Source organism: Onychomys torridus, chromosome 18, assembly GCF_903995425.1.
Source record: "Onychomys torridus chromosome 18, mOncTor1.1, whole genome shotgun sequence".
Taxonomy (NCBI): Eukaryota; Metazoa; Chordata; class Mammalia; order Rodentia; family Cricetidae; genus Onychomys; species Onychomys torridus.
The window spans coordinates 60,412,552-60,435,492 of record NC_050460.1 but is presented as its reverse complement, the minus strand read 5'-3'; the positions used below and the strand labels follow the sequence as shown (position 1 = coordinate 60,435,492).

The 22,941-nt window shown below is 47.5% G+C and overlaps 1 protein-coding gene across 3 annotated transcripts; it reads right to left on the bottom strand.

Annotated features, from left to right (window-relative positions):
• Positions 1-6,439: 6,439 nt before the first annotated feature.
• Positions 6,440-18,343, bottom strand: U2af1 (U2 small nuclear RNA auxiliary factor 1). 3 transcript variants are annotated; one of them, XM_036167891.1, is made up of 9 exons: positions 18,232-18,341; positions 14,411-14,498; positions 11,968-12,034; positions 11,144-11,210; positions 8,324-8,373; positions 8,143-8,241; positions 7,650-7,783; positions 7,477-7,569; positions 6,440-6,724 (listed from the first exon to the last, which is right to left on the bottom strand). In XM_036167891.1, exons 5-9 carry the CDS (start codon positions 8,351-8,353, stop codon positions 6,580-6,582), a joined length of 501 nt encoding a protein of 166 aa, XP_036023784.1. In that variant the 5' UTR covers positions 8,354-8,373; positions 11,144-11,210; positions 11,968-12,034; positions 14,411-14,498; positions 18,232-18,341; the 3' UTR covers positions 6,440-6,579. The 3 variants fall into 3 exon arrangements, with proteins under 3 accessions (XP_036023784.1, XP_036023783.1, XP_036023782.1); XM_036167890.1 differs by lacking the exon at positions 11,144-11,210 and having other exon boundaries at positions 18,232-18,343; XM_036167889.1 differs by lacking the exon at positions 11,968-12,034.
• Between the last annotated feature and the right edge of the window lie 4,598 nt (positions 18,344-22,941).

The following is a 22,941-nucleotide window of genomic DNA, read 5'->3' as shown; positions in this document are numbered from 1 at the left end:
GGCGGGTCTTGAGCAGGCTTGGCGGCTCACAGCAGGCGCACGCGATTGGCCCGGCGACGGGGGCGGAGGGCCGGTACCCACCAATCCTGGGCCGTAGAGCGGCTGCCCACCCACCCCACACCCCTTTTCCCTCCCTCCCCCCCCACCCTAGCTCAACAAGGGGACGGCTGGACGCCCCACCTCCACACTCCCGAGTCTTTCTGTTCTTTGAGAATTCAGGGAGATGCGCTCGAAAGTTTGGGAAGCTCTGCCGTCTGACTCACGTTTGTCGTCCGGCATCAGGCGAAGCCCCGAGTCTGCACCCAAAGGTCTGCACCCTCTGGCACAGCCAGGCTGAGTGGAAAGTGCCCATAGCTTTCCCAAGCCACCGGCCTGTGGGGGCCCGGGTCAATGGTGCCACGTGAAGGGCGCCCCAATATGTCCGTAGGAGATTAAAATGGTGGAGTACGCCTGTAATCCCAGCATTTGGAATAGGGTCAGAGGGAGGAGGATCTGGAGTTTGAGTTCAAGGTCAACCTGGGCTACATAGAGTCCTTCTGAGTGAAAAGAAAAAAAAAAAAGCAAACACATTAAAAAGCTGATTTTTGACGAGTTTCACTCCTGTGGCTAAGTAGACGATCTCAGCTTTGTTTGTTTATGTTTTTTGAGACAGGGTTTCTTTGGGTAGCCCTGGCTGTCTTGGAACTCTATGTAGAATAATAACAGCTGGCTTCGAACTCACAGATCTCCCTGCCTTTGCCACCCGAGTGCTGAGATTAAAAGCTTGCTGCCTTGCCCCGATTCTTTAATGTTTTTGTTTTTTGCTTTTTAAAAAATATTTATTTTGCCTGGTGGTGGTGGTGGTGCACGATTTTAGTCTCAGCACTCAGGAGGCAGAGGTAGGTGATCTCTGTGGGTTCCAGGCCAGCTTGGTCTACAGAGCGAGTTCTGGGACAGCAAAGGCTATACAGAGAAACCCTATCTCAGAAAAAGAAATATATATATATATATATATATATATATATATATATATATATATATATATATATATATATATATAATGTGTATGGGCACTTTTGTAGGTGTGCATGTCTGTGCACCATGGGTGTACAGTGCTCAGAAGAGAATGTCAGATCCCCTGATACTGGAGTTATAGATAGCTGTGAGTCACCATGTTGGTTCTGGGAACTGAACCCTGGGTCCTCCCTGGAAGAGTGGTGGCAGGGCCCTTAACTCTTGAGCCATCTCTCCAGCCCTGTTCTTAGCGACACGGTAGAGAGCTCCAACTCCTGATTTTCCTGCCTCCCCAGACGGAGTTGAGATTGACCATCTAGGCCACCAAGCACATGCACAGGTGACATTTGATCAAAGGGGCCACATCTTGTTCCAGGGAGAAACTTTATGGGCTGAAAACTGCAAGGGCCTGGGGCAAGAGCAAGGGTGGGTCTGAGAACAGGCTTGAAGGAGGCTGGAGGGAAGGCAGAGGGGTGGAGCTCGGGGCTAGAGAGTTAGAGATCAGCACAGCAGAGTGAGGCTTTTTGTTAGCAGGGTTTCAGCATGCTGAGTTGTTCTGCTGCTCAGTCCAACGTATTCTGTCATATCAAAGGCAAGAACACTAACAGGAATTTCCAGGAACCCTTCTCCCGAGTTACTGAGTGTTGGCCCATATTTAGAAATCCAGGTCTTGGAGTTGAAGAGATGGCTCAGTGGTTAAGAGCACTGGCTACTCTTCCAGAGGTCCTGGGTTCAATTCCCAGCTCCTGCATGGCCACTCACAATCTGATGCCCTCTTCTGGTCTGCAGGCATATATGCAGACAAAGTACTCACACACACACACACACACACACACACACACACACACACACACACAATCTAGAAAGAAAGATAGACAGGAAGGAAGGAAGAGTAAATAAATAAGTCAATCCAGGTCTTAGGGGGTGTGATCTGATCACATCCATGCTAATGGCTTAAATCCTCGATGACAGGTGTTCAGAAGAGAAGATGAGAAATTGGAGGGAGAAACAGCCCTGTGAAGATGAAGACGTGCATTGAAGTTATGTGGTGGACAACACACACACACACACACACACACACACACACACACACACACACACACACACACACACACACGGGCAGGGCTGCTTGCCCCTGGCTGGCTGCCATCTCAAACAGCGAGGAAGAGGCCGAGGCTTGTGTGTGTTTGCATTTCTGGCCCATGCAAGTAGGGGACAAAAACATGTGTTTAAGTTTTAAATCAAGTTTCTGATCATTTGTATAGTATTTCATTTTATTTATACTTGACAACCTTGACCTAATTTCTTTCTTCTTTTTTTTTTTTTCCCAGAGCTGAGGACCGAACTCAGGGCCTTGCACTTGCTAGGCAAAAGCTCTACCACTGAGCTAAATACCTAACCACATGACCTAATTTCAGACTGCCAGAAAAGGGGTGGGAAAAGAGTAGGGAGAAGAAATGCCAGGGACCTTTCATGCCTTTCCCATTGTGTCCTCTCCCCCCACCACACACACACTGTCTCTCACATACACTATCACACATACCTCTCTCTCTCTCTCTCTCTCTCTCTCTCACACACACACACACACACACACACACACACACACACACACACATGCATCTGAGCTGTTGAAGCAAGCTGCAGACAGATGAGACACTGTTTTTTGCTCTCCGTTGCTGTGAAAACACCATTCTTGGGGAAGAATGGGTTTCTATGGCTTACAGATTACAGTCGACCTCTGAAGGAAGTCAAGGCAGGAACTCATGGCAGGAACCTGGATGCGGAAACTGACGCAGGGAGAGTGCTCCTTACCACTTGCTCAGTCTGCTTTCTTCTATCACTCAGGACCATCTCCCCACGGGGTAGCACCACTCACAATAGGCTGGGTCCTCCCTGTCATTAATCAAGAAAATTCCCCACAGGCCTACCTAAAGGCCTATCTGATGGGGCATTTTCTCATTTGGGGTTCCTTCTTCTCAGATGTCTCTAGATTGTTTCACATTGGCCAAAACAAAACAAAATTTAAAAAAAAAATGTTGCACAATCCTAAATGGTCTTATATTAAAAACCTGGAGCCAGAAATTGGGGTGAATGCTGAAAGATCAAAGGAAACAAGCCATAGCCACTTCTCACCTCCCCAACTCCTCCAGGAATCCACAGACTGAATGCTTCTTAGTCCTCAGCTGAAGGCTCTCTAGTTCCTGTCTCCTCACACCTTAAATGCCTTTCTCCACCCAGCCACGTCACTTCCTGTCTCCACCTTCCTAGTGCTGGAATTAATGGCATGTGTGCTTCCCAAATACTGGTAGCAAAGGCATGAGATCTCAAGTGCTGGGATTAAAGGTGTGTGCCACCACTGCCTGGCTCTGTTTCTTTTAGACTGAATTAATCTCGTGTAGTCTAGGGTGGCCTTGAATTTACAGAGATCCAGATGGATCTCTACCTTTGTAGTACCTCCAAAGTGCTAGGATTAAAGGTGTGTGCCACCATTGCCTGACTTCTGTTTAACTCTGTGGCTGGCTCTGTCCTCTGGATCTTCAGGAAAGCTTTACTTCTTAGATTACAAATATCACCACAAACAAAAACTAGCCAGCAGAGTCATCTTTTCCCCTCAATAATTGATCATACCTAAAAACAGGACTGTTTTCCACGTCCACAATGCACCTGTCAAATCAGGAACTTAACATGGTCACAAACTGTACTCTAGTTGTTTTGCTATTACTCAGTTTGCCAGTGGCCCTAACATTGCCCTCCGCCAAGTCCCTGAGTTTGGGCCCCCCTTTTTATCTGGAGCAGCTCCAAGGTTTGCCTGTATTTGAAGAACAGGAGTGTTTCTCTTTTTCTTCTTTTCTTTTTTTCCCCCAAGACAGGGTTTCTCTGTGCTGTTTTGGTGCCTGTCCTGGATCTTGCTTGCTCCGTAGACCAGGCTGGCCTCGAACTCAGAGATCCGCCTGGCTCTGCTTCCCAAGTGCTGGGATTAAAGGCATGCACCACCACCGCCCGGCTCAGGAGTGTTTTTGAAGGGCCCAGGACAGACAGTTCTGCGCAACGTCCATTGATTTTGATTTGTGTGCTCTTCCCTCTTGGCCAGACCCAGGGAAAGACACACTCTGCCCAAAGGCCATGACAGGGATACTGAGTTTATGCCCCACTTCTGTGAGGGATTGTATTGTCTCCTGACTGATGCTAACTTTCTGTTTTCTGTTTGACAAGATTTCATGTAGTCCAGACTAACCTAAGAAACCACCATTGTTATATAGCCAATGGTGACCTTGAACTTCTGGTCCCTCTCCACCTCCTGAGTTCCGGGATAACAGTTTATTCGGTACCACAGGCTTCATGCACCCTTGGCCCGCATGCTGTCAACTGGGCTGCATCTCCAGCCCTGATGCCAACTCTGACAGCATGGCCGGGGTAATTTGCCTTTCGATCTCCTCGAGACCTTGCCCTACCACTCGTAATTCTCTGTATCTCGTCTTGACAACCACGGAGATACTTTGGTCTTTCACATTCTAATATCAACATTGAACCAATTTTTATTGACAAGTGTCACCAAATGGCATGTGGAGAAAGCCCTTGTTCACATAATGCCCTGTGAGGTTGTCCCACCATGCCAGAGCAAAATCCCAGTTTTTTTTTCCTCCTACTTGATTTACAATGCACTAGTTTTGGGAGGATACACAGTTGAGCGGTAGCCTAAGGTCCTGACAGGAAAGAAGATATTTTACAGAGAAGATTGTGTCTCCCCATTTGGCTATCAAAAATGGAAAGCAATTGGAATTCCCTCAGGAGTTAAATGCTGAAAGAATAGCAGTAAGAGGGCAGCTTGTCCCCCACAGAGATTTCACTCAGTTCTACTTGTAAGACCACTTTGCAGGAAACCTGAGATGAGACAGGAACACACCTTAATCAGACTGCTTTGCTGTAGAATAGTCCTCTTGTACACTGTAAAGATTTGTTATTCCAATTGGTTTAATAAAATGCTGACTGGCCAGTCGCCAGGCAGGAAGTATAGGCAGGGCAACCAAACTAAGAATGCTGGGAAGAGGAAGGGCAGAGTCAGGAGTTGCCAGCCAGATGCAGAGATGAGACTACCATACTGAGAAAGGATATTAAGCCACGTGGCTATACATAGATAAGAATTATGGGTTAATTTAAATGTAAGAACTAGTCATTAGATGGCTCAGCAGTTAAGAGCACTAGTTGTTCTTCCAGAGGTCCTGAGTTTAATTCCCAGCAACCACATGGTGGCTCACAACCATCTGTAATGAGATCTGGCACCCTCTTCTGGCCTGTAGACATATCTGCAGACAGAACATGGTATACATAATAAATTTTAAAAAATAAAATAAAAATTAAATTAAAAAAAAAAAAGAACTAGTCATTAATAAGCCTGAGCTACTGGCCAAGCATTTATAAGTAATATTAAACCTATGAGTCAATTATTTGGAAAGTGGCTGCCAGGTATTTGGGAATTGCTGGTGGGACAGAAACCTCCATTCAAACCTAAACTTCAGGCTATTGACATGGCTGCCCCAGTAAAGGCACACAAGTCTCCTAGCCTTAAAAAGCTAGGTGTAGCTGTGGGGTGCAGATCTAGTCTTGGGACTGACTCATGGCAAGAAGCTTACAGACCAGCTAGCCTGGGTTGCAGAGAAACAAGGAGACCCCATCTCAGCAAGGCAGGAAGGACCAGAGGAAACCCTGCTACAGAAAGGTAGAAGGCAAGAACCAACTCCTGAAAGTTGTTCTTGACCTCCACATGTGTACCATAGTATGTACACCCACCACATGCAATAATTAAGAGAAACTTCATGTTGGGAGTCCCCTGAAGACGGACTGGCGGGGTGATCATTGGCTTCCTCAGTGAAAGCCACTTTTGCAAAAACAAAACAAAACAAAACGCCAACCTTTCATTTGAACCTACAGACTGCCGCTGTGTGACTAAAAGGGTATAAATGGCTTCAAGTGTCTTGTGCAGTTAGATTCCTACTCACAAGTAAACATTACCCGTGGCCTGATGCCGGGTACTCAGAAGGTTGTAGCTAGATACGGCCCATTGGCTATGAAGAGCAGAGAAAGGCAGAGCGTCCCCAAGGCTCGCCAGAGTGACTGGAGCAGCTTTCCTTATGAAGTTGCCCTTCCTCACCTGCTGTGTCTTTATGCTCTAAAGTCTTGTTTATAACCAGATAGGAACCTACCTCAAGGACATGGGACTAGCATTCTTAGAAAAGAAACTGCAGGGGCTGGAGATGGCTCAGCAGTTATGGGCACTGGCTGTTCTTCCAGGACCAGGGTTCAACTTCTAACACCCACAGGGCAGCTCATGCCTCTAACTCCAGTTCCAGGGGATCTGACGCTGTCACACCAAAGCACATAAAATAAATTTAATTATTAAAAAAAGAAAAGAAACTACAGACAAAAACTTTACAAGAAGTCACACCAATACTGTATCACTACAAATTTTATTCAGAAACCCATCTTTGTTTTTTTTTTGTTGTTTTTTAAAAAAAAAATTCCATTATGAACTGGCTTGTCAACCAACTACAACACTGTCTAGCAGACACACGATAAAAACAGCTCGGCTCAGAATCGCCCAGATCTCTCTCGGTCTCTCGACCGCCTCCTGTCACGCTCTCGTCCTCCACCACCTCCACCTCCTCCGCCGCCACCACGCCCACGGTCTCTGGATCGAGAACGCCGTTCCCGGGATCGGGACCTGGATCTATGCCTGGATCAAGGACAAGAAGACAGCATCAGAGCACAGCACTGATCCCTGACCGCAAAGTGATCGCGCTGACAGATGAGGCCAGCAGCTTCAAGCCAAGTATGAATTTTAGATGCTGTCTTTAGGAAGGATGCACCTCCAAACCGAACATGTGTGATATACTCAGTAACCTACAGCTTTTACAACCAACCCAAATGCTGGAGGAAATCAGCACAAAACAGAGGCAGGATGGGCAGCAGTGAGGCCTGGATGCACACGCAGAAGACATCTACACTGACTTGCTGCTCACAGCCCTTCTCCTTGGGAATTGCTAGGCAGGGTCCATTAAGCTAATTTTTAGGGAGGGAAGAGTTGCTTCTTGCTGACAATCAAAACAATCCCAATAATATCTACTTCCTGAGCTATGTATAACAGGAGAGTGGGAGAGCTATCTAGATTGAACCAGTAAACTAACTCACTTAACTCATACTGACTCTGTGACACAGCAATATAGTGGGATGGCCCCCATGTGTGCAAAACCAGACAAGCTGCACACCATCAGAAATCCCTACAGGCTTGTGCAGTTCTGGAACACAGGTATCCCCTGTACAGAAGGGGCATCCCCTGTACAGTAGGGGGCGAGCTTCTCCCAAGCATTTTATACTTGAAGTACTGCACCAGGATCTGAACGCACATTAGGGAAAAGGCAGTCCCAGGCCTGGTTTTCCTTTGGCAATGGGAAGCCTCCCACTTCCCCTTGCACCCAGAGGACTCACTTCTTGCGCCGGCGCCCATACAGCTCCCGCCGCAGCTCTCTTGAGATTGGTTTCAGATGCATGAAGTTGCAAAAGCCCCCTCTTGTGCACTCCCTGTGGGTCAGATCCAGACATGTTACACCGTGCCCACCCTGACTGAGCTCCACCCACCACAGAGTGGTGCTTATACTCACCCCATTTCATACTGGCGGCAGCAGGCTTCCCTGAAGTCAGTCACTGGGGACAGCTCTGCATGGATTGGCTGCCCATTAAACCAACGGTTATTCAAGTCGATCACAGCTTTCTCTGCATCCTCCTCACGTCGAAACTGAAAAACAACAACAAAGTGCTTGTCACTCCATTCCTGTGCTGTTTAATTCTCCACCCCACCACTTACACACTCTCACTGAGGCAAACACTTATGGGCAGACGCAGAGAAACCTCGCCAATCCTCCTCATGCTAGACCCCAGGACAGCCTAAGAGAGCACCAAGTGGCGCCTACCTTTTCAAAGCCAATCCACGAAGAGCAAATGTCAGATCGCTCCCACAGGGAGTTATTTCAGAAAAAGATACAACGTACACAGACTAATCTGTGCCAGTCCCAAGCAGCTTCAACCCTAGTTAGTACTCTTCACTAAAGCCACAGCCACCAAGATGGCAACTCATGACACCCCACTTGTCTGTACCTTGACATACACGTTCCCCACCAGGTGGTCTCCTAGGTTATCACAGACGTTCATCTCCTCAACCTCTCCGTACTTTTCTTCCATCTCAGTGAAGACCTCCTGAAGGGGAACATGGGTTGAGGAGCATTGTGCACAGCCCGGTATCTCCTGGCACCCTCCCACCTTGCATCCAGGTACTTACCTCAAAGAACTCATCATAGTGCTCCTGCATCTCCACGTCGCTCACAGCACCTGCAGTCAAAGACACCCAGCTGGTGAGAGCCCTGTGGCCGTGCTGTCCTCAAGCTCAACTGCTACAGTGACTGTCTAGAGGACGCCAGGCCAGAGCTGCATGCTACAGGAGCACCAAACTGCTTGTGATTTGGAGTTGCTGAGATCTTAAATGCCCACCAGCCTCAGTCCTGGCTACCAAAACCACAGCCAGCTTTAGTAGGTACCAAAAGGGTCACACAAAGTTCAAGGAAAAAGGTGACTCTTGGATTAAGACCTTTTAAAATAAAAATGTCTTCCTTAAGACTGGAGGCCAGGAAAATAACACTGATTTCCCCTTTATTAGGTCAAAATGGAAGCTGAAACCAGGATGAGTGATATAAGGAGCTCACGTGCCTTTACACACGTGCCAACCACTGAATGCTACAAAATTCTTTCTGATGTGACTGAACCCCAAGCCACCAGAGTTCAGCATTTTGGATGTCTCTCTATACACAGTCAGACCTTGTTAGAGGTGTTCCCAACCTCTGCACCAAGTTTACACTCCATAAGCCATGCGGTAAGTGAAGTCCTGGCTGTTCACGAGCACTTCTGCCCAGTCTCAGTCTATCCCAATGATTACTCCCTCAACCTCACTCCGAGACCCCACAGAATTGGATGTCAATGTAATCACGGTCCAAACACTTGGGTGAGGAGGTGGCAAGGGCCCGACGAGATTTGGGGACCGTGCTGTCCAGGCTGAGTCTTCAACAACACCTTCTGTGAACCACATTCCTGGACAAGAGGAAAGCTCACAGGCCACTTGCCTCTTTTGGTGCATCACACCAAAGGAAATCTGGCTCGGGCAGTATCTTGGAGCTCATTCAAAACTCATGGTATCATCTGAAGCGAAGACTTAACTAACCTATGTTCTGATTCTGACTTCAGCTCCCTTTCTAACCTATCTGGTGTTGCTTTAGTTTTTGAATTTCGAGGAAATGATGTGGCCTGAAAACTCAAATTTTATTGAATGTGCTGGGCTCTCTTGACAAGAGCCTGCCCCATATGTGGTGCCTGACCAAGCCTTTGGAATGCCCCACCCTGCCTGAGAAGGAACAGGTCCCAGGCAACAGTAAATGGCTGAGAAGTCTGCTCCACAGGCAGCTAATGTCAAGGCCTTCTGCATCTGGGAGAATTCAGAAAGGAAAATACTCCCATGCTCAAAGCTCTCAGTTTTAGCAGCTCTGAAATCCATTTGGTAGTGGTTCAGACTGACAACTCATTCCTCTGTTCCATTTCCCAGCACTCAAAACAACCCCAGAGGCCGAGGGCAGCCCACCCAGATACTGACCAGATGACAACAGTGGGCTAGTATATTTTACATACAACCAGAAATTACTACTTTTCTTGAAGAAATGCTATTCTTAAAACTGAACTTTCTATTTAACTTTGTGTATTTGAAGTATATTTTTCTACAAATGTCAAAGTGGTAACTCATTTGCTCTAAAATGAAGGGTTAGTTTCATTTACTTTCTACAACCTGGACTCCAGGAGTGGAAGATTTAATAAGAGCTGAAAATTCAGTATACCCAACACACTGTGAACTGCAAATAGACAGCAAACACAACATCCTGTCAGTAAGCAGAGTCCCCAAGTAAACAAGCAGGCAAAGAACAATCACTGTTAACCAACCACGTTTTCCATTTGCTATACCCCAGGGCAGGGACAAGAACAAACGTTACTTCATAAAGCCACACACAAACACCTCCCTCCTCCTCCTCCAGATCTTACTTCTAAAGATAAAATAAATGAACAAGTATTTGAACCGAGGATCGCCAGGTAAACGCTATCTCAATTAAGAGAGCTCTCCTGTCAGGTCAGCACCTCAGCAGGGAAACCTATGAAAAGCCCGATCCAGACACGTGCACCAGAGGCCTCCCAGCCTGGCCAGTTCCAGCAGGCGGTGGCCCTGGGACCATTTATTACCCAGGGTAAGCCAGCCAACAGATGGAGGTTGCCCTCAGAGGCGTGCTGGGTTTAGCCTGTGGCCATCCAAGGGGAGTCTACCTTGGGTTTGGACACGACTGCACCCCAGTATTCCAATGTAGAACAGTTATCCCTTAAATATAATAATCCCCAGCACATGAAGGCTCTGCAGTGTTGACTGACACCAGTTTAGGCGGTTGCCCCATCAGGTGCCCTTCCTCACCAAATGTAGCACACCACCTCCTGAAGCCTGAGGTGCTACCTGTGCAAAGTGGGTGGCTGGACCCTGAGCATCTCTTCTGCTGAGTGCTCATCTGGTTAGCACACCTGCAGGGGTGCAGCGGGAACACTCAGGTCAGTGCGAGCTGCAGACCCTCACCTGGGAAACACTCAGAAAAAGGCCCTCACGCGAGAGCATGACCTCTGACGTGCAGAGTGTATGCAAATGAGGCTAGTGAGAGATAAAATCTGAAAATTTCTAAGCAATTGGCACTCAAGTTCCAGAAAGTGAGAGCCATTCAGATGCCACTGCTCTTCAGAGGGAAGAGCAGACCTCGAACTCAATCCCAGTGCATCCCAGGGTGACGGTCCAAGTGCGGAGGGAACAAAGAGCAGCAGTCCCAACTACTTCAGGGGTGCCCTCGCCAGTCCTGCCATCCTCTGCCTAAGGGACAGGAGTCCAGCTCTCCAGCAGGTCAGTGGGGACAACAGCTCCTGCCACTCTAGGCAGGCGGTTCTTGACACTAGCACAGCAGACCGGGTGGATGGACACTGAGCTCTGACACGCAAGCCCAGGGGACCAGGGAAGGAACTTGTATGAACTTACAGCGCAAACCGTCAGCAGACTGGGAAGAGTTTTGAGGGTTACGGTAAATGTTCAAGAGGGCAATGGTCTGAAATACAAAACGCAACAACTTTATATTATGGAAATTAAATGTACACACTTAACCGGCTGCCTGTGACGATCCTTCAGTTGAGTCGGTGCTGAAAAGAGAGCAGGTTATTGCCCTAAAGCAGAGGTGTCCCCTTAGTTGGTGGCTGTCTTGAACTACGCTAACACTGCAGTGCTGGGAGATCTCATGAGATGCCAATATCGCACTTCTGCCCACAGCGGACTCTCCACTGCCAAGTGCCAGCCAAGCAAGGACGGCACCGGCTCTTAGCTGACAGACTGAGGAAAAGCTCACACCTGCGACGAACGGAGCGCTGTACCAGAGAAATACAATAATCTCATGTCATGAAATCTCCACTTCCTAGAGGAAAAATAGCGGTGAAATCAAACCCACACTTACTGGGCAACTTACCTTAAGGTTCCTACATTTTTAACTTTACAGAAAGAACTTAAGGAAGGCCAGGGTTCAGTCACTGTAAAGCCGCAATCGGCTACCCGGGTTAAACCCACTTCCTGTGGGTGGACACTCTCGTGACAAATGTTAGTCAACAGGAGAGGCCGGCCAGTGACTTTCCCTAGGAGAAGCGCCTCCTGAGCGCGGCCCCTGTCAAGTTCTGGCTGTGTGCCACGCGGTTCCAGCACCGTGTCCTGTTTGCAACAGCTCTATGTCAGCAGCTCAGAGCCAGCGTTATGTCTCAATTAAGAGTGGGCTCTTGAACACCATCGTTTAAAAAATTTTCTCCAACTGTGGGACTTACAGTGTGAGCCGTCAGCCGTCTGTGCACTGTTTTGGGGATTACGATAGATGTTTTGAATCAAGATGGTCTGCGGGGAAAAAAAAAATAAAAAGGGGAATTCTACTGGCTGCTGTGCATATATTAGACAATTGCAAAGAGACAGTTTGTTTGCAAACGCTTAACGTTTGTTTGTTGTTTTTCTCACAAGTCAGACACTTGTGTCTTGTGCCAAGTACACCAAAACCATCATATTATGAAAACAGAGTTTGAGCAGTGACTTGGGTCAAGTCAGCCAGCAACCAAGAAGGAACTGTATCTGTTGTTTTGAGTGGTCCCCATCACGAGTAATAAGGTGCTTCAATACAAGAGGACACTACTACTTTCTTGTACTTCAAGCCAGCACACACGAACATATTGAAAGGTCACATAATAATCAGATTCCCCACACAGTTATCTCTCTTAAACAAATGCATACTTCAATTGTATGCAGTACTCAAGGTCTCTCTGGTCTCTTAGCAAAACAGCCACACCAGTTGTCATGGATACCTGACTCTTATTTACACTTTCTTGGTGGGTCTCTGTTTACATAATACAATAGTTAAAACATTTGCTCTTTTGCGATCCTTCTTTTAAGGAAAAAATCCTTTTAGCCTTTGTGCTTTAACGGGATCAGGCAGACTTGAAACCTTACACTGTACCGTTCTTCTTAAAATCAAGTTGTCTGAAAAAACAAACCATGTTTAAGTTAGTAAGCTAATATAGTACAGCAATCTCACGTCCACATCACTATGAGCTTACAAAGAAACCCACCCTGCATTACACTACAATTATGCTAGCCAACAGACTGTGACCCAGAGCACAGTCTCAACACTGTGCCAGAAAGAAAGCCGTTCTAAGTGCTCCTCAGCTCCCGCCTGTGCTCAGAGTGTAGGCGAGGAACAGTGTTTGGGACTCGTCTGCTGCTGGAACCCTCCTGGGAGCAAGGCTGAAAACATCAGACCACACATCCTTACCCACTGAGCTAAAGCAGTCCTACCCCGCTGGGTCTACACCTCTAGAGGTTTTCCAGAGCTAACTTTACCAAGCTTCCTACCGGGAGCATGGTGGCGAATGGACGCCTGGTCCCTGCATGTCTCCCCTTTCCCAAGGCATACAAGGGCTGTTCATTGTAGGGAAAGCAGTGTAAAGGGGAAGCTATAGTTCCCTCTGACTAGTCAACCCAACTGAAGTAATCACTGTAATGCTGAGCTCCTTATAGTATACAGGGCCCTGCCTTCCCTGCTTTGTTCTAGGCCACAGTGCTCGGGCCACTGGAGGCAACAGACAGTAAAGGCCTTCTGGCTCACAGTGGGCCGAGAACAGTCTCTTTCTGCCCACCACCTCACATGTCTGTTAACTACCCACAGACACACTGAAGGCATGCTGAGTCAGCAGCCTATAACCATGGTCAGGTGGGAGATTTTGTTACTAGCCTAACACCACACTCATGACACAATAGTTTAAAGCAGGTAGTTTTGCTTTGATAGCATTAAAATTCACAAAACAAAAGGGACATCCTTAGGGTCATTAGGGGACAGGTGCCTCCTACACTAATCATGGTTAACCAGGGACAATTGGGGAGAAAAATGATTGTGCTCTCCCCTCTAAAAACATAAAGGCTGTGGTTCTTGGGGGCTTACATTCTACACCAAGGTTCCTTTCTTCTATCTCCTTGTACCAACTGGCTAATTTCTTCAATTCCCAATACAGTATGCAAGACGGGCAAAGTGTGAGAAAGGAAGACTGTGCTGAAAGACGTGTCTGAAGCTTAGAGGGCTGCGCATGCAGGCCTGGGCTGGAGAACGACCTCAACTGCCCAATTTAGACAGACTCAGCAAGACCTTCCAGTCTCCACCCTCTGAAATCATTTAGCAAGCCTCTTCTGGGACCAATCCTTGCCTCCCCGTCCCAGCCCCACCAAACCAAATAACATGGGACTGAGTCTAACCTGGGCAGACCTAAGTCTAAGATGACAAGCACCTCTCAGTGAACTGGACAGACCCCCAGGGCAATTTATGCCCATCTTTATTGTTAAAATTCTATGACCATGATGTGCCCTGAAACTGTGTCAAAGTGTGGACCTCTCTGGGGCACTAGAGCACACTGGGCCCACTGACAAACACCCATGCCAGCATGCCTTGCTCAGTGACTGCATCCCTCTGCACCCACCAGCATTTATGTGAAGGGAGAACAGGGCAGTGAGCCCAGGCTCTGTAAAGTCTCAACTCTATTTTAAGAAGCTAAAGCTAAGAACAGCAGGACTTCCCACTGGGGTGGGATGGGTCCATCACCCTCTGCAACAAGTGCAAAAGACAACTGGGAAAAAGGACTTGCTACGTCCGAGGAAACATCCATCGCCCCTGAAAGTGCAAGAACTTTTGACAGTTTATGTGGGGGAAAAAAAAAAGCCCAACAACACACAAACCTGGCTAAAGGTCGGTTTATTGTGCAACCGAAAACATCTGTCTCCAAGACAACATGCTCCAATTTTGAAAGAAAATGAACAGTTGACTCTGTAAGGGAAAATAAGAACTGATTATTTCTGGGAAGATATGGTGAAAACATCACTAACACGATCCTATTTCCCAGCTACTTTTCTTCCAATCACAGAAGTTCGGCAGCTCTTGGTGGCTGTGTTTCCTTTTGCAGGTGCAGAATGTTCTAGTTCTAGCCTGCTTCCTGTTGGTCTAAGCCCCACTCTCTGGGTCCTGGCTGTTGAGGACAATGCCAATGAAGCACTCTTCCAAGAACTGAGTGAGATTCTGTATTCTTATCCACAGGCCTAAGTGCTGTCAGTGTCTGAAGAAAACACAAAACAAAGTCCAGGTTCTCTCCAAACTCAGGTTTGGAGGGGAAATTTCTTTGGAAACCTCATTGCAAACATGCTATTTGGAGACCTAGCTTGCCTCGGAAACCATCCAGGAGCACATGCCGGCCACAAAGCCTCGTTAGCACTGCACAGACACTCCATGAACCCACAAGCAACAAAACCCATTAGGTGCTGGGTGGTCTGCAAGATCTGTGACACCGACTTTTACTTGATGCGGCTTCCCTATTGGGTTGTCAGCTGCAGAGGGAGGAATGCTGTTCTACAGATATTGTTAGCATGAGCCACATGCTTAGGTCTTCACCCCGAGGGAAAGACTGAAGGTCTCAACCTCAATGAAATCTGGAACTGTGAAGAGTTATCCTCTAGCTATGAGCAGACAACAACAAATACAGTAGAGTCTGTGAGTTTATCGGGAGAGGATATGATGGCCAATGACCTCCTTACTTTATATAACGTCATTCGATCAGACAGCATCTCTTTAGAAAATCAACTGAGGGCTGGAGAGATGGCTCAGCAGTTAGGAGAACTGGCTGTTTTTCCAGAGAACTGGAGTTGAATTCCCAGCACCCACATGGCAGCTCGTAACTACCTGTAACTCCAGTTCCACAGGGTCTGATGCCCTCACACAGATATACACGCAGGCAAAACAACAATTCACATAAAATAGTTTTTTAAAAAAGGTGTGTGGGTGGAATCAACTGACAATAAAGAGCTTGTTGGACAAACTTCTGGCTGAAAACACACAACAGTTCCACATCAAACAGCTCTCAATCCCGCACTCTTGGTAATCACCTTTGCTTCAGTTAATGAATTATCTAAACTACTGAAATAAAACCACAAGGAAGCCGGGCACACACCTCTAAACCCAGCACTCGGGAGGCAGAGACAGGAAGATCTCTGAGTTTGAGACAAGCCTGGTTTAGAAATCAAGTTCCAGAACAGGCAGAACTACACAGAGAAACCCTATCTTGGCAGTGTGTCGAGGGGGGGGGGGGGCAGTACAAGGAAAAAGGGTGGTGATTTCTACCAGACAAACTGAATCTAGGAAAATATCATAGTTTATAAATATCACAGCTAAATATTTGATTGGAAAAAACCCATACTTTACTACTATTTTTTTTTTCTTCCCCGAGACAGGGTTTTTCTGTGTAGCTTTGCGCCTTTCCTGGAACTCACTTGGTAGCCCAGGCTGGCCTCACAAAGATTCATCTGCCTCTGCCTCCCAAGTGCTGGGATTAAAGGTGTGCACCACCACCGCCCGGCTACTTTACTTCTTAAAAACCCAAAAAGTTGCCGGGTGGTGGCAGCACATGCCTTTAATCCCTGTGAGTCTGAGTCCAGCCTGGTCTATAGAGTGAGTTCCAGGACAGTCAGGACTGTTACACAGAGAAACCCTATCTCAAAAAACTAAAACCAACCAAACAAAAAACCCCTAACAACAAAACAAAACCTGAAAGTAACAGGCACCCCATGTTTCTGTTACAGATGACTGTTCCTCCTGAAATAACCTAGATTAAATTTTTTTAAAAAAAAAATCTGAAATTTTAATTTTCTTCTTCTTTTTTTTTGTTGAAATACCCCTTCACTACACAGACATGAATGCGGGGCCACAACTACTACACCCCTCTTTTAAGCTGCAGCCTTTAGGCACTTCCTAAGGACAGCCTCTCGTGTCAGAACTGTCATACACATTTCACTCCATTCCAGGGCATCTTCTCTGTGACCTTAGGATTTAGAAAACAGACTCTCAGCGGGGCGGTGGTGGCGCGTGCCTTTAATCCCAGCACTCGGGAGGCAGAGCCAGGCAGATCTCTGTGAGTTTGAGGCCAGCCTGGTCTACAGAGAGAAATCCAGGACAGGCACCAAAACAACACAGAGAAACCGTCTCGAAAACCAAAAAGAAAAAAAAAGCACTCTCCTATAGTATTTATTTATTGAGACAAGGTCTCTATGCAGTTCTGGTTGTCCTATAACTTGCTATGTAGACCAGACTAGCCTGAAACTCAAGAGGTCACCTGCCTTCCTCTGCCTCTGGAGTGCTGAGACTAAAGGCATGTGCCACCACATCTGGCTTTGAATGTTTATTTTAAAGTACTTTACAGGTTTTATTTTAAATTATGTACATGTGGCTGGGCAGTGGTGGCACACACCTTTAATCCCAGCACTCAGGTAGCAGAGGCAGGTGGATCTCTGTGAGTTCAAGACCATCCTGGTCTACAGAGTGAGTTCCAGGACAGCCAGAGCTACAAAGAGAAACCCCGTCTGAAAAAAATCAAAAAGCGTATGTGGGGGTGCCCATGGTAGCCAGAGACAATGGATCTCCCCAGATCTGGAGTTACAGGTGGTTTGAGACACCAGATTACATGAAGTAGATTTGGGGAACCAAACCCCTAGCCTCTGCAAGAGCAGTTCACTTTGAACCACTGAGTCATCTGTCTCTTTAATATATTTTAGACTTCCTTAACACAACACATAGAGCCTTCCTCCATGACTTCCTAAGAACCCAAAACTTTATCCCATTTCTCTAAGACTGGCCTAGACCTGACACTCAGTAAAATGTCTCTACAGGGACTGCCAATTTGGGCAGGAGACTTTCAGAATCATTTCCTCTTACAAACACAGTAGATTCTATCTGTATAAAGGTGCCTGGTCCATCCTGGAAAGTAGAACATTTTCAACAGTGAGACCAAGGTGGCACCAAAAATGTTATCTATTGCAAATACAGGCTTTCCATCACAGGTATCTGTATAAACCTTATACGAGATTCAAGAACACCAAAATGGTGACTACTTACTCAGAGTAGATTAAGCCAGACACTTAATCTTTAGGTTTTCAAGGTAGCAATTATCCTTCAAATCGTCTGAAGACGTTTCCTTTAGCCTAAACTTCAGCCAGCACACTGGAAATGAGTATGTGCCATATGGCATACAAATACAACCGGAATTACTGTTTTTTCTTCCCCTCTTAACCCATGCAAACCTTAATTTAAACAGAAAAGCAGGTCCGCCAACGCTTAGGCAGGCAAGGGGTTTATTCGATCGATACCGCTTCCAATGATCAGCCCCAGCGACTGAGTTTTAGCGAGGATGGTGCCACCGCACTTCCGACACGGACACTCAAAGCCCAAAGTTCCAAGAAACGTGTTAACTCGCCGCAGAAGCCAGGGCTGCAGTGGGAGCGCGGCGTGGAGCAGAGTCCCGCGTGGAACCCGGCGCGGAGCCCCGTGGAGCGCGAGGCCCAGCCCGAGCCGCCCGCCAGGTCCCGCCGCCCGGCCCACGAGGCAGCGGCGCCCAGACGCGCGAGGCCACCAGGGCCTCCCCGCCCGCCACGTCTGAACGCCGCCATTGCTTGCCTCGGCTGGCACCCGTTGCCCATCGCCGCCCCGGCCCAAGCCCCGGCAGGCCGCCCCTACTCACTTGTCTTTCTCGGTGCCGAAGATGGAGGCCAAGTATTCCGCCATTTTCCAGCGGACGCCTCCGACACGGCAGCCGACGCTGCCTACTATCCCGACGTCCTCGGAAGACGTCACCGGACGCGACGACGCTCTCCACGCCCGTCGTAGCAGCGCCGTCCAATTGGGAGAGGCGCTGCCTGCGCGGGGGCGGGACGAAGAACGCACGGAGGCACTGCCCCTGCCCCTGGCGCCTGCGCACTCCCTGCCGCCCGGGCGGATCCCGCGCGCTGCTCGCTGACTGTGCAGTGAACTGCTGCTCCGCGCGTGCTCAGCGCCGCGGTTTCCCGCTCCCGCCACTGGGACCGCGCCTTCTCCCTTTGCCGGCCCTCCTGCCCCAGGCCTCTCACTGGTGCAGCTGTAGACAAGGGCCCCTATCCGGCTTCCTGGAGGGATTTAAACCTACAGCATCCCCACAGTCACCAGCAATTTGACCAGTCTTCTGTCCTCCCACCCGTCCGTTCACCCCTCATTCATTAATCCACCCAACTATCTACTCATGTCTCACTCATTAATCCACCTATCCGTGTCACATCTATTTATCTCTTATTTGGAGACATTAAGAGAACAAGCCCTGCCGGGCGGTGGTGACCCACGCCTTTAGTCCCAGCACTCGGGAGGCAGGGAGGCAGAAGGATCTCTGTGAGTTCGAGGCCAGCATGGTCTACAGAACGAGATCCAGAAAAGGCGCAAAGCTACACAGAGAAACCCTGTCTCGAAAAACAAAACAAAACAAAACAAAAAAGAGAGAGAACAAGCCCTGGGACAGGTATATAGACACAGACTACTGTAATGTTTGTTTTATTGTGCGTGTTTTGTTTTTCTCCAGGAGAGATGGTCTCATGTATGCAGTAGGCTATATGGCTACTATGTATACCTACTGATGATCTTGAACTTCTGATCTTTCTGAACTTCTACTTCTTGAATGTTAGGGTTACAGGTGTTCACTACCAATCAGGTTTATGTGGTGCTAGGGATCAAGCCCAGAACTCTCTGTGTGTGTTAAGCAAGCACTCTACAAACCGCTTCATCCCCAGCCTTGGCTGGTGTGGTGTTTAATCTTCAAGTCAACTTCACTAGATTGTGGAGAAGAGACATCTCGGGGGATGTCTGTGAGGACAGGAACAGTCACTTCATACTCCTTCATACATTCCCCACCAAGATGGACTCTATCCCTTCAACTATGAGGTAAAATAAACCTGTAAGCTGATTCTTGTCAGGCACTAGGTTATTGCAACTGTAAAAATAACTAATACACCTGGGATGACAGATGCCCATTTGGATGTCCCAGCAATTGGTCCAGCTGACAGAACCTTCAGAAGAACACAGAAACCTGATGACATCAGTTCCTGCTAGTGGTCCTCCAAGGTTCCCAGGCTCCTGAACACACCTTTCCACTTCTTATCTGTACACTCTTACTTGTATGCCTTTTTTTTTTCCTCCCAAGTGCTGGGATTAAAAGCACTCGAAGCCCCACTGACTGGCTAATGTTACCTGTACACTGTGTTCCATTTGTTCATGGGCTCAGCTGTATCTAGAACTTGATACTCATTAAGTGCTCATGAAACCACAGCTACCATCCTCAGTGAGTGGGACCCTGTGTATATTATATCTGGCACTTCTTCTAAACTGTGACTATAGGGGACAGAGAAAGCATCCGTCCCCTAGAACTGGAGCTACAGATGACTATGAGCCACCATGTGGGTGCTAGGAATTATAGCCAGGTCTTCTGGAAGAGCAGCCAGTGCTCTTAACTGCTGGGCCATCTCTCCAGCCCAAACGTGTGTGTATGCTTTAAAGGGTTTTTTAGAATTAATTTTCCTGAGATAGGATTTCACTATGTTGCTCAGGCTGGCCTTCAAGTCTGGGCTCAAATGATACTCCTGCCTCAGCCTTCAGAGTAGCTGGGATACAGGTGTGAACCACCGCACCTCGCTAGTGTGTTTTAATTTTCAAAATGTATTTGTCTTTTTGTGGCCTGGGGCATAGTTGCACTATGATACAATTTTTAAAAAGCCAAAGGGTGGGGGGAGCCAAGCCGGAAGGGGAGGGCAGCAGTGGCACACGCCTTTAATCCCAGCACTCAGGAGGCAGAACCAGGCAGATCTCTGCGAGTTTGAGATCAGCCTGGTCTACAGAGCAAGATCCAGGACAGGCACTAAAACTACACAGAGAAACCCTGTCTTGAAAAACCAAAACAAACCAACAAAAAAGCCAAATGAACCCCATTGCTCACTGGGAGGACTTGCAGAGATGCTGTCTTTACCAGAAAGCAACAAACATGAATGAAATCACTCTCATTTACCAGGTCAGAAGAAGCAGTCTAAGTTTTATAGCAATGATAATGACCAAGAATCATTGAAAAATGAAAAATTCAAGCTGGCTTTGGTACTAAACCTATAATCTCAGCTACTCTGGAGGCCGAACCAGGAGGTTCAAAAACTCAAGGCCTTCTTGGGCAACTTAGTGACTGATTTCAAGTGCAAAAAGTTTTAAAAGGGGCTGGAAAGCTGCGTGTTAATGCACACATCTAACCTCATGCTCAGGAGGCAGAGACTCCCAAGGGCCAGCCTGGTCTACATGGGCAATTACAGACCAGACAGGGCTACATAGTGAGATCTTCCAAAAAAGAGGGAGGCGTGCTGGGCATGGAACTCAGTGATACAAATGCTTGTTTATCATTCATGAGGCCCCGGGTTCAATCTCCAGTTTGTTTGTTTTAAGATACAGATAAATGAGCTGGGTGGTGGTGGCACATACCTTTGATCTCAGCACTCAGAGGTAGAGGCAGGCAGATTTCTGAATTTGAGGCCAGCCTTGTCTACAGAGCAAGGTCAGCCAGAACTATACAGAGAAACCCTGTCTCCAGAAAGGAAAAAAAAAAAAAAAAGATACAGATAAATGGAATTCATAAGTGCATATGTGGGAATATCTTTGCCAGTATCAGAGCTGGCAATGAGGATGCCACCATATGCCAGGGAGTGGTGTGCTGGTCATGACAAGCTGCAAAACAGCAGAAGCAGTTGAACTTTAAAGGTAAGCATGAATATGCAGAGATGGAAAGCAACCTGCCTGGATGGAAATTCTCCTCCCCAGAAACAGCTGAAAACCACAGCGGCAGGTTTTCTGTGAATCTGCCGCATGAAGACTAGAATTTGAGCAGGTGCCAGGGGCTGAGGAGGCAGCTTGTTGGCTTGCTTTCTAGTCAGGCAGGGTGGGCTAAGAGAGGAACAACAGGTGCCTCGTGGAAGCTGGCAGGTTGGAAAAGGCCACAGGTGTGAACGGAGGCATTTTGCCTCCCAAGCGAAGGAAACCAGGAAACATTTCTTGCCTGGCTCTTGTGTAAGCGCCATGAATTCCTAACAGATAAGCTGGCACGGAAGAAAAAAACCTAGCCTTTGGTATTCTGCACAGCCGCTCGACACATCCATCCCTTCCTGAATGTCTTTTGAATAGTCATGTTTCTGACATTTACTTTCCCTCTCTTTGTGAAAGGGTGTTTTGTCGCCTTTAAGAGGGAAGATAAACACCTCAGGAAGTATTAGGGTGTTCCACCACTGATAGATAGATATTGGCCTACCTTTGCAAGGTCAATATCAATACCACCTCTTTCACAATTGCAAGTGTTTAGACAATCGGTTAGTCCCATCAGCACATGCTTGCATAGTCTCTGGGCCAAAACAATTCTTTTTGTTTTCTTTCTTTCTTTCTTTCTTTCTTTCTTTCTTTCTTTCTTTTCTTCCTTTTTTTCTTTTTAGACAAGGTTTCTCTGTGTAGCCCTGGCTGTCCTGGAACTTGCTGTGTAGACCAGGTTGACTTTGAACTCAGAGATCCATCTGGCCCTGCCTTCCAGGTAGGTGCTGGGATTAAAGGCATGAAGCACTACCACCACACTCTTTCTGTTTTTAAAGACACTACCATATGTCCCAGATTGCCCATGAATTTGCTATATAGCTGAGGATGTCCTAGAACTCCTGATCCTCCCACCTCTGCCTATGTGCTAGGATTGCAAACCTGTACCACCCCTCCTGGGCTTCACACATGATAGGCAAATGAACTACATTTCCCAGTACCAGGGGTGGTAGACAGACTGCCCTCCTTACCTCTGAAGCTCATCACACAAAGACACAGGAACAGAAAACACTGCATTTTTGTTGTTTTTTGTTTTTGTTTGTTTGTTTGTTTTTGAGACAGGATTTTTCTGTGTACCACTCCTGGCTGTCCTGGAACTTGTTTTGTAGACCAGGCTGGCCTCAAACTCATTGAGATCTGCCTGCCTCTGCCTCCTAAGTGCTGGGGTTAAAGGCGTGTGTCACCACTGCCCGTCTGAGAAAACACTAAATTTATACAAAAAGCACCTCACATTGTTCTTGGATGGTGAAGAACCTGCTAGAATGAGTTAATCACAGGTGAGAATGAGGAGGAGTGGAAGGGTGAAAGGTGTGTGGGGATGGGAGCTCCCACAGACTGTACAGTAAGATCATGTGACCTGCTTGTGCAAAGATTCTGGGTAAGCAGGGCACACTGGATTCTTCTATTGTTTTGTTTTGTTTTGCTTTTGGTCTTTTGAGACGGTTTCTCTGTGTAGTTTTGGTCCTGTCCTGGATCTTGCTCTGTAGAACAGGCTGGCCTCAAACTCACAGAGATCCATCTGCCTCTGCCTCCTGAGTGCTGG

What these genes read in the sequence shown, in the direction of transcription:
- U2af1 (XM_036167890.1), bottom strand. Translation starts at nt 18,275, where the DNA reads ATGGCGGAATACTTGGCCTCCATCTTCGGCACCGAGAAAGACAA. An exon ending in TGGGGAACGTGTATGTCAAG is followed by an intron (nt 7,784 to 8,142) that starts GTACAGACAAGT and finishes GTTGTTTTTCAG; the next exon opens with TTTCGACGTGAGGAGGATGC. An exon ending in TGCCGCCAGTATGAAATGGG is followed by an intron (nt 7,570 to 7,649) that starts GTGAGTATAAGC and finishes TCTGACCCACAG; the next exon opens with GGAGTGCACAAGAGGGGGCT.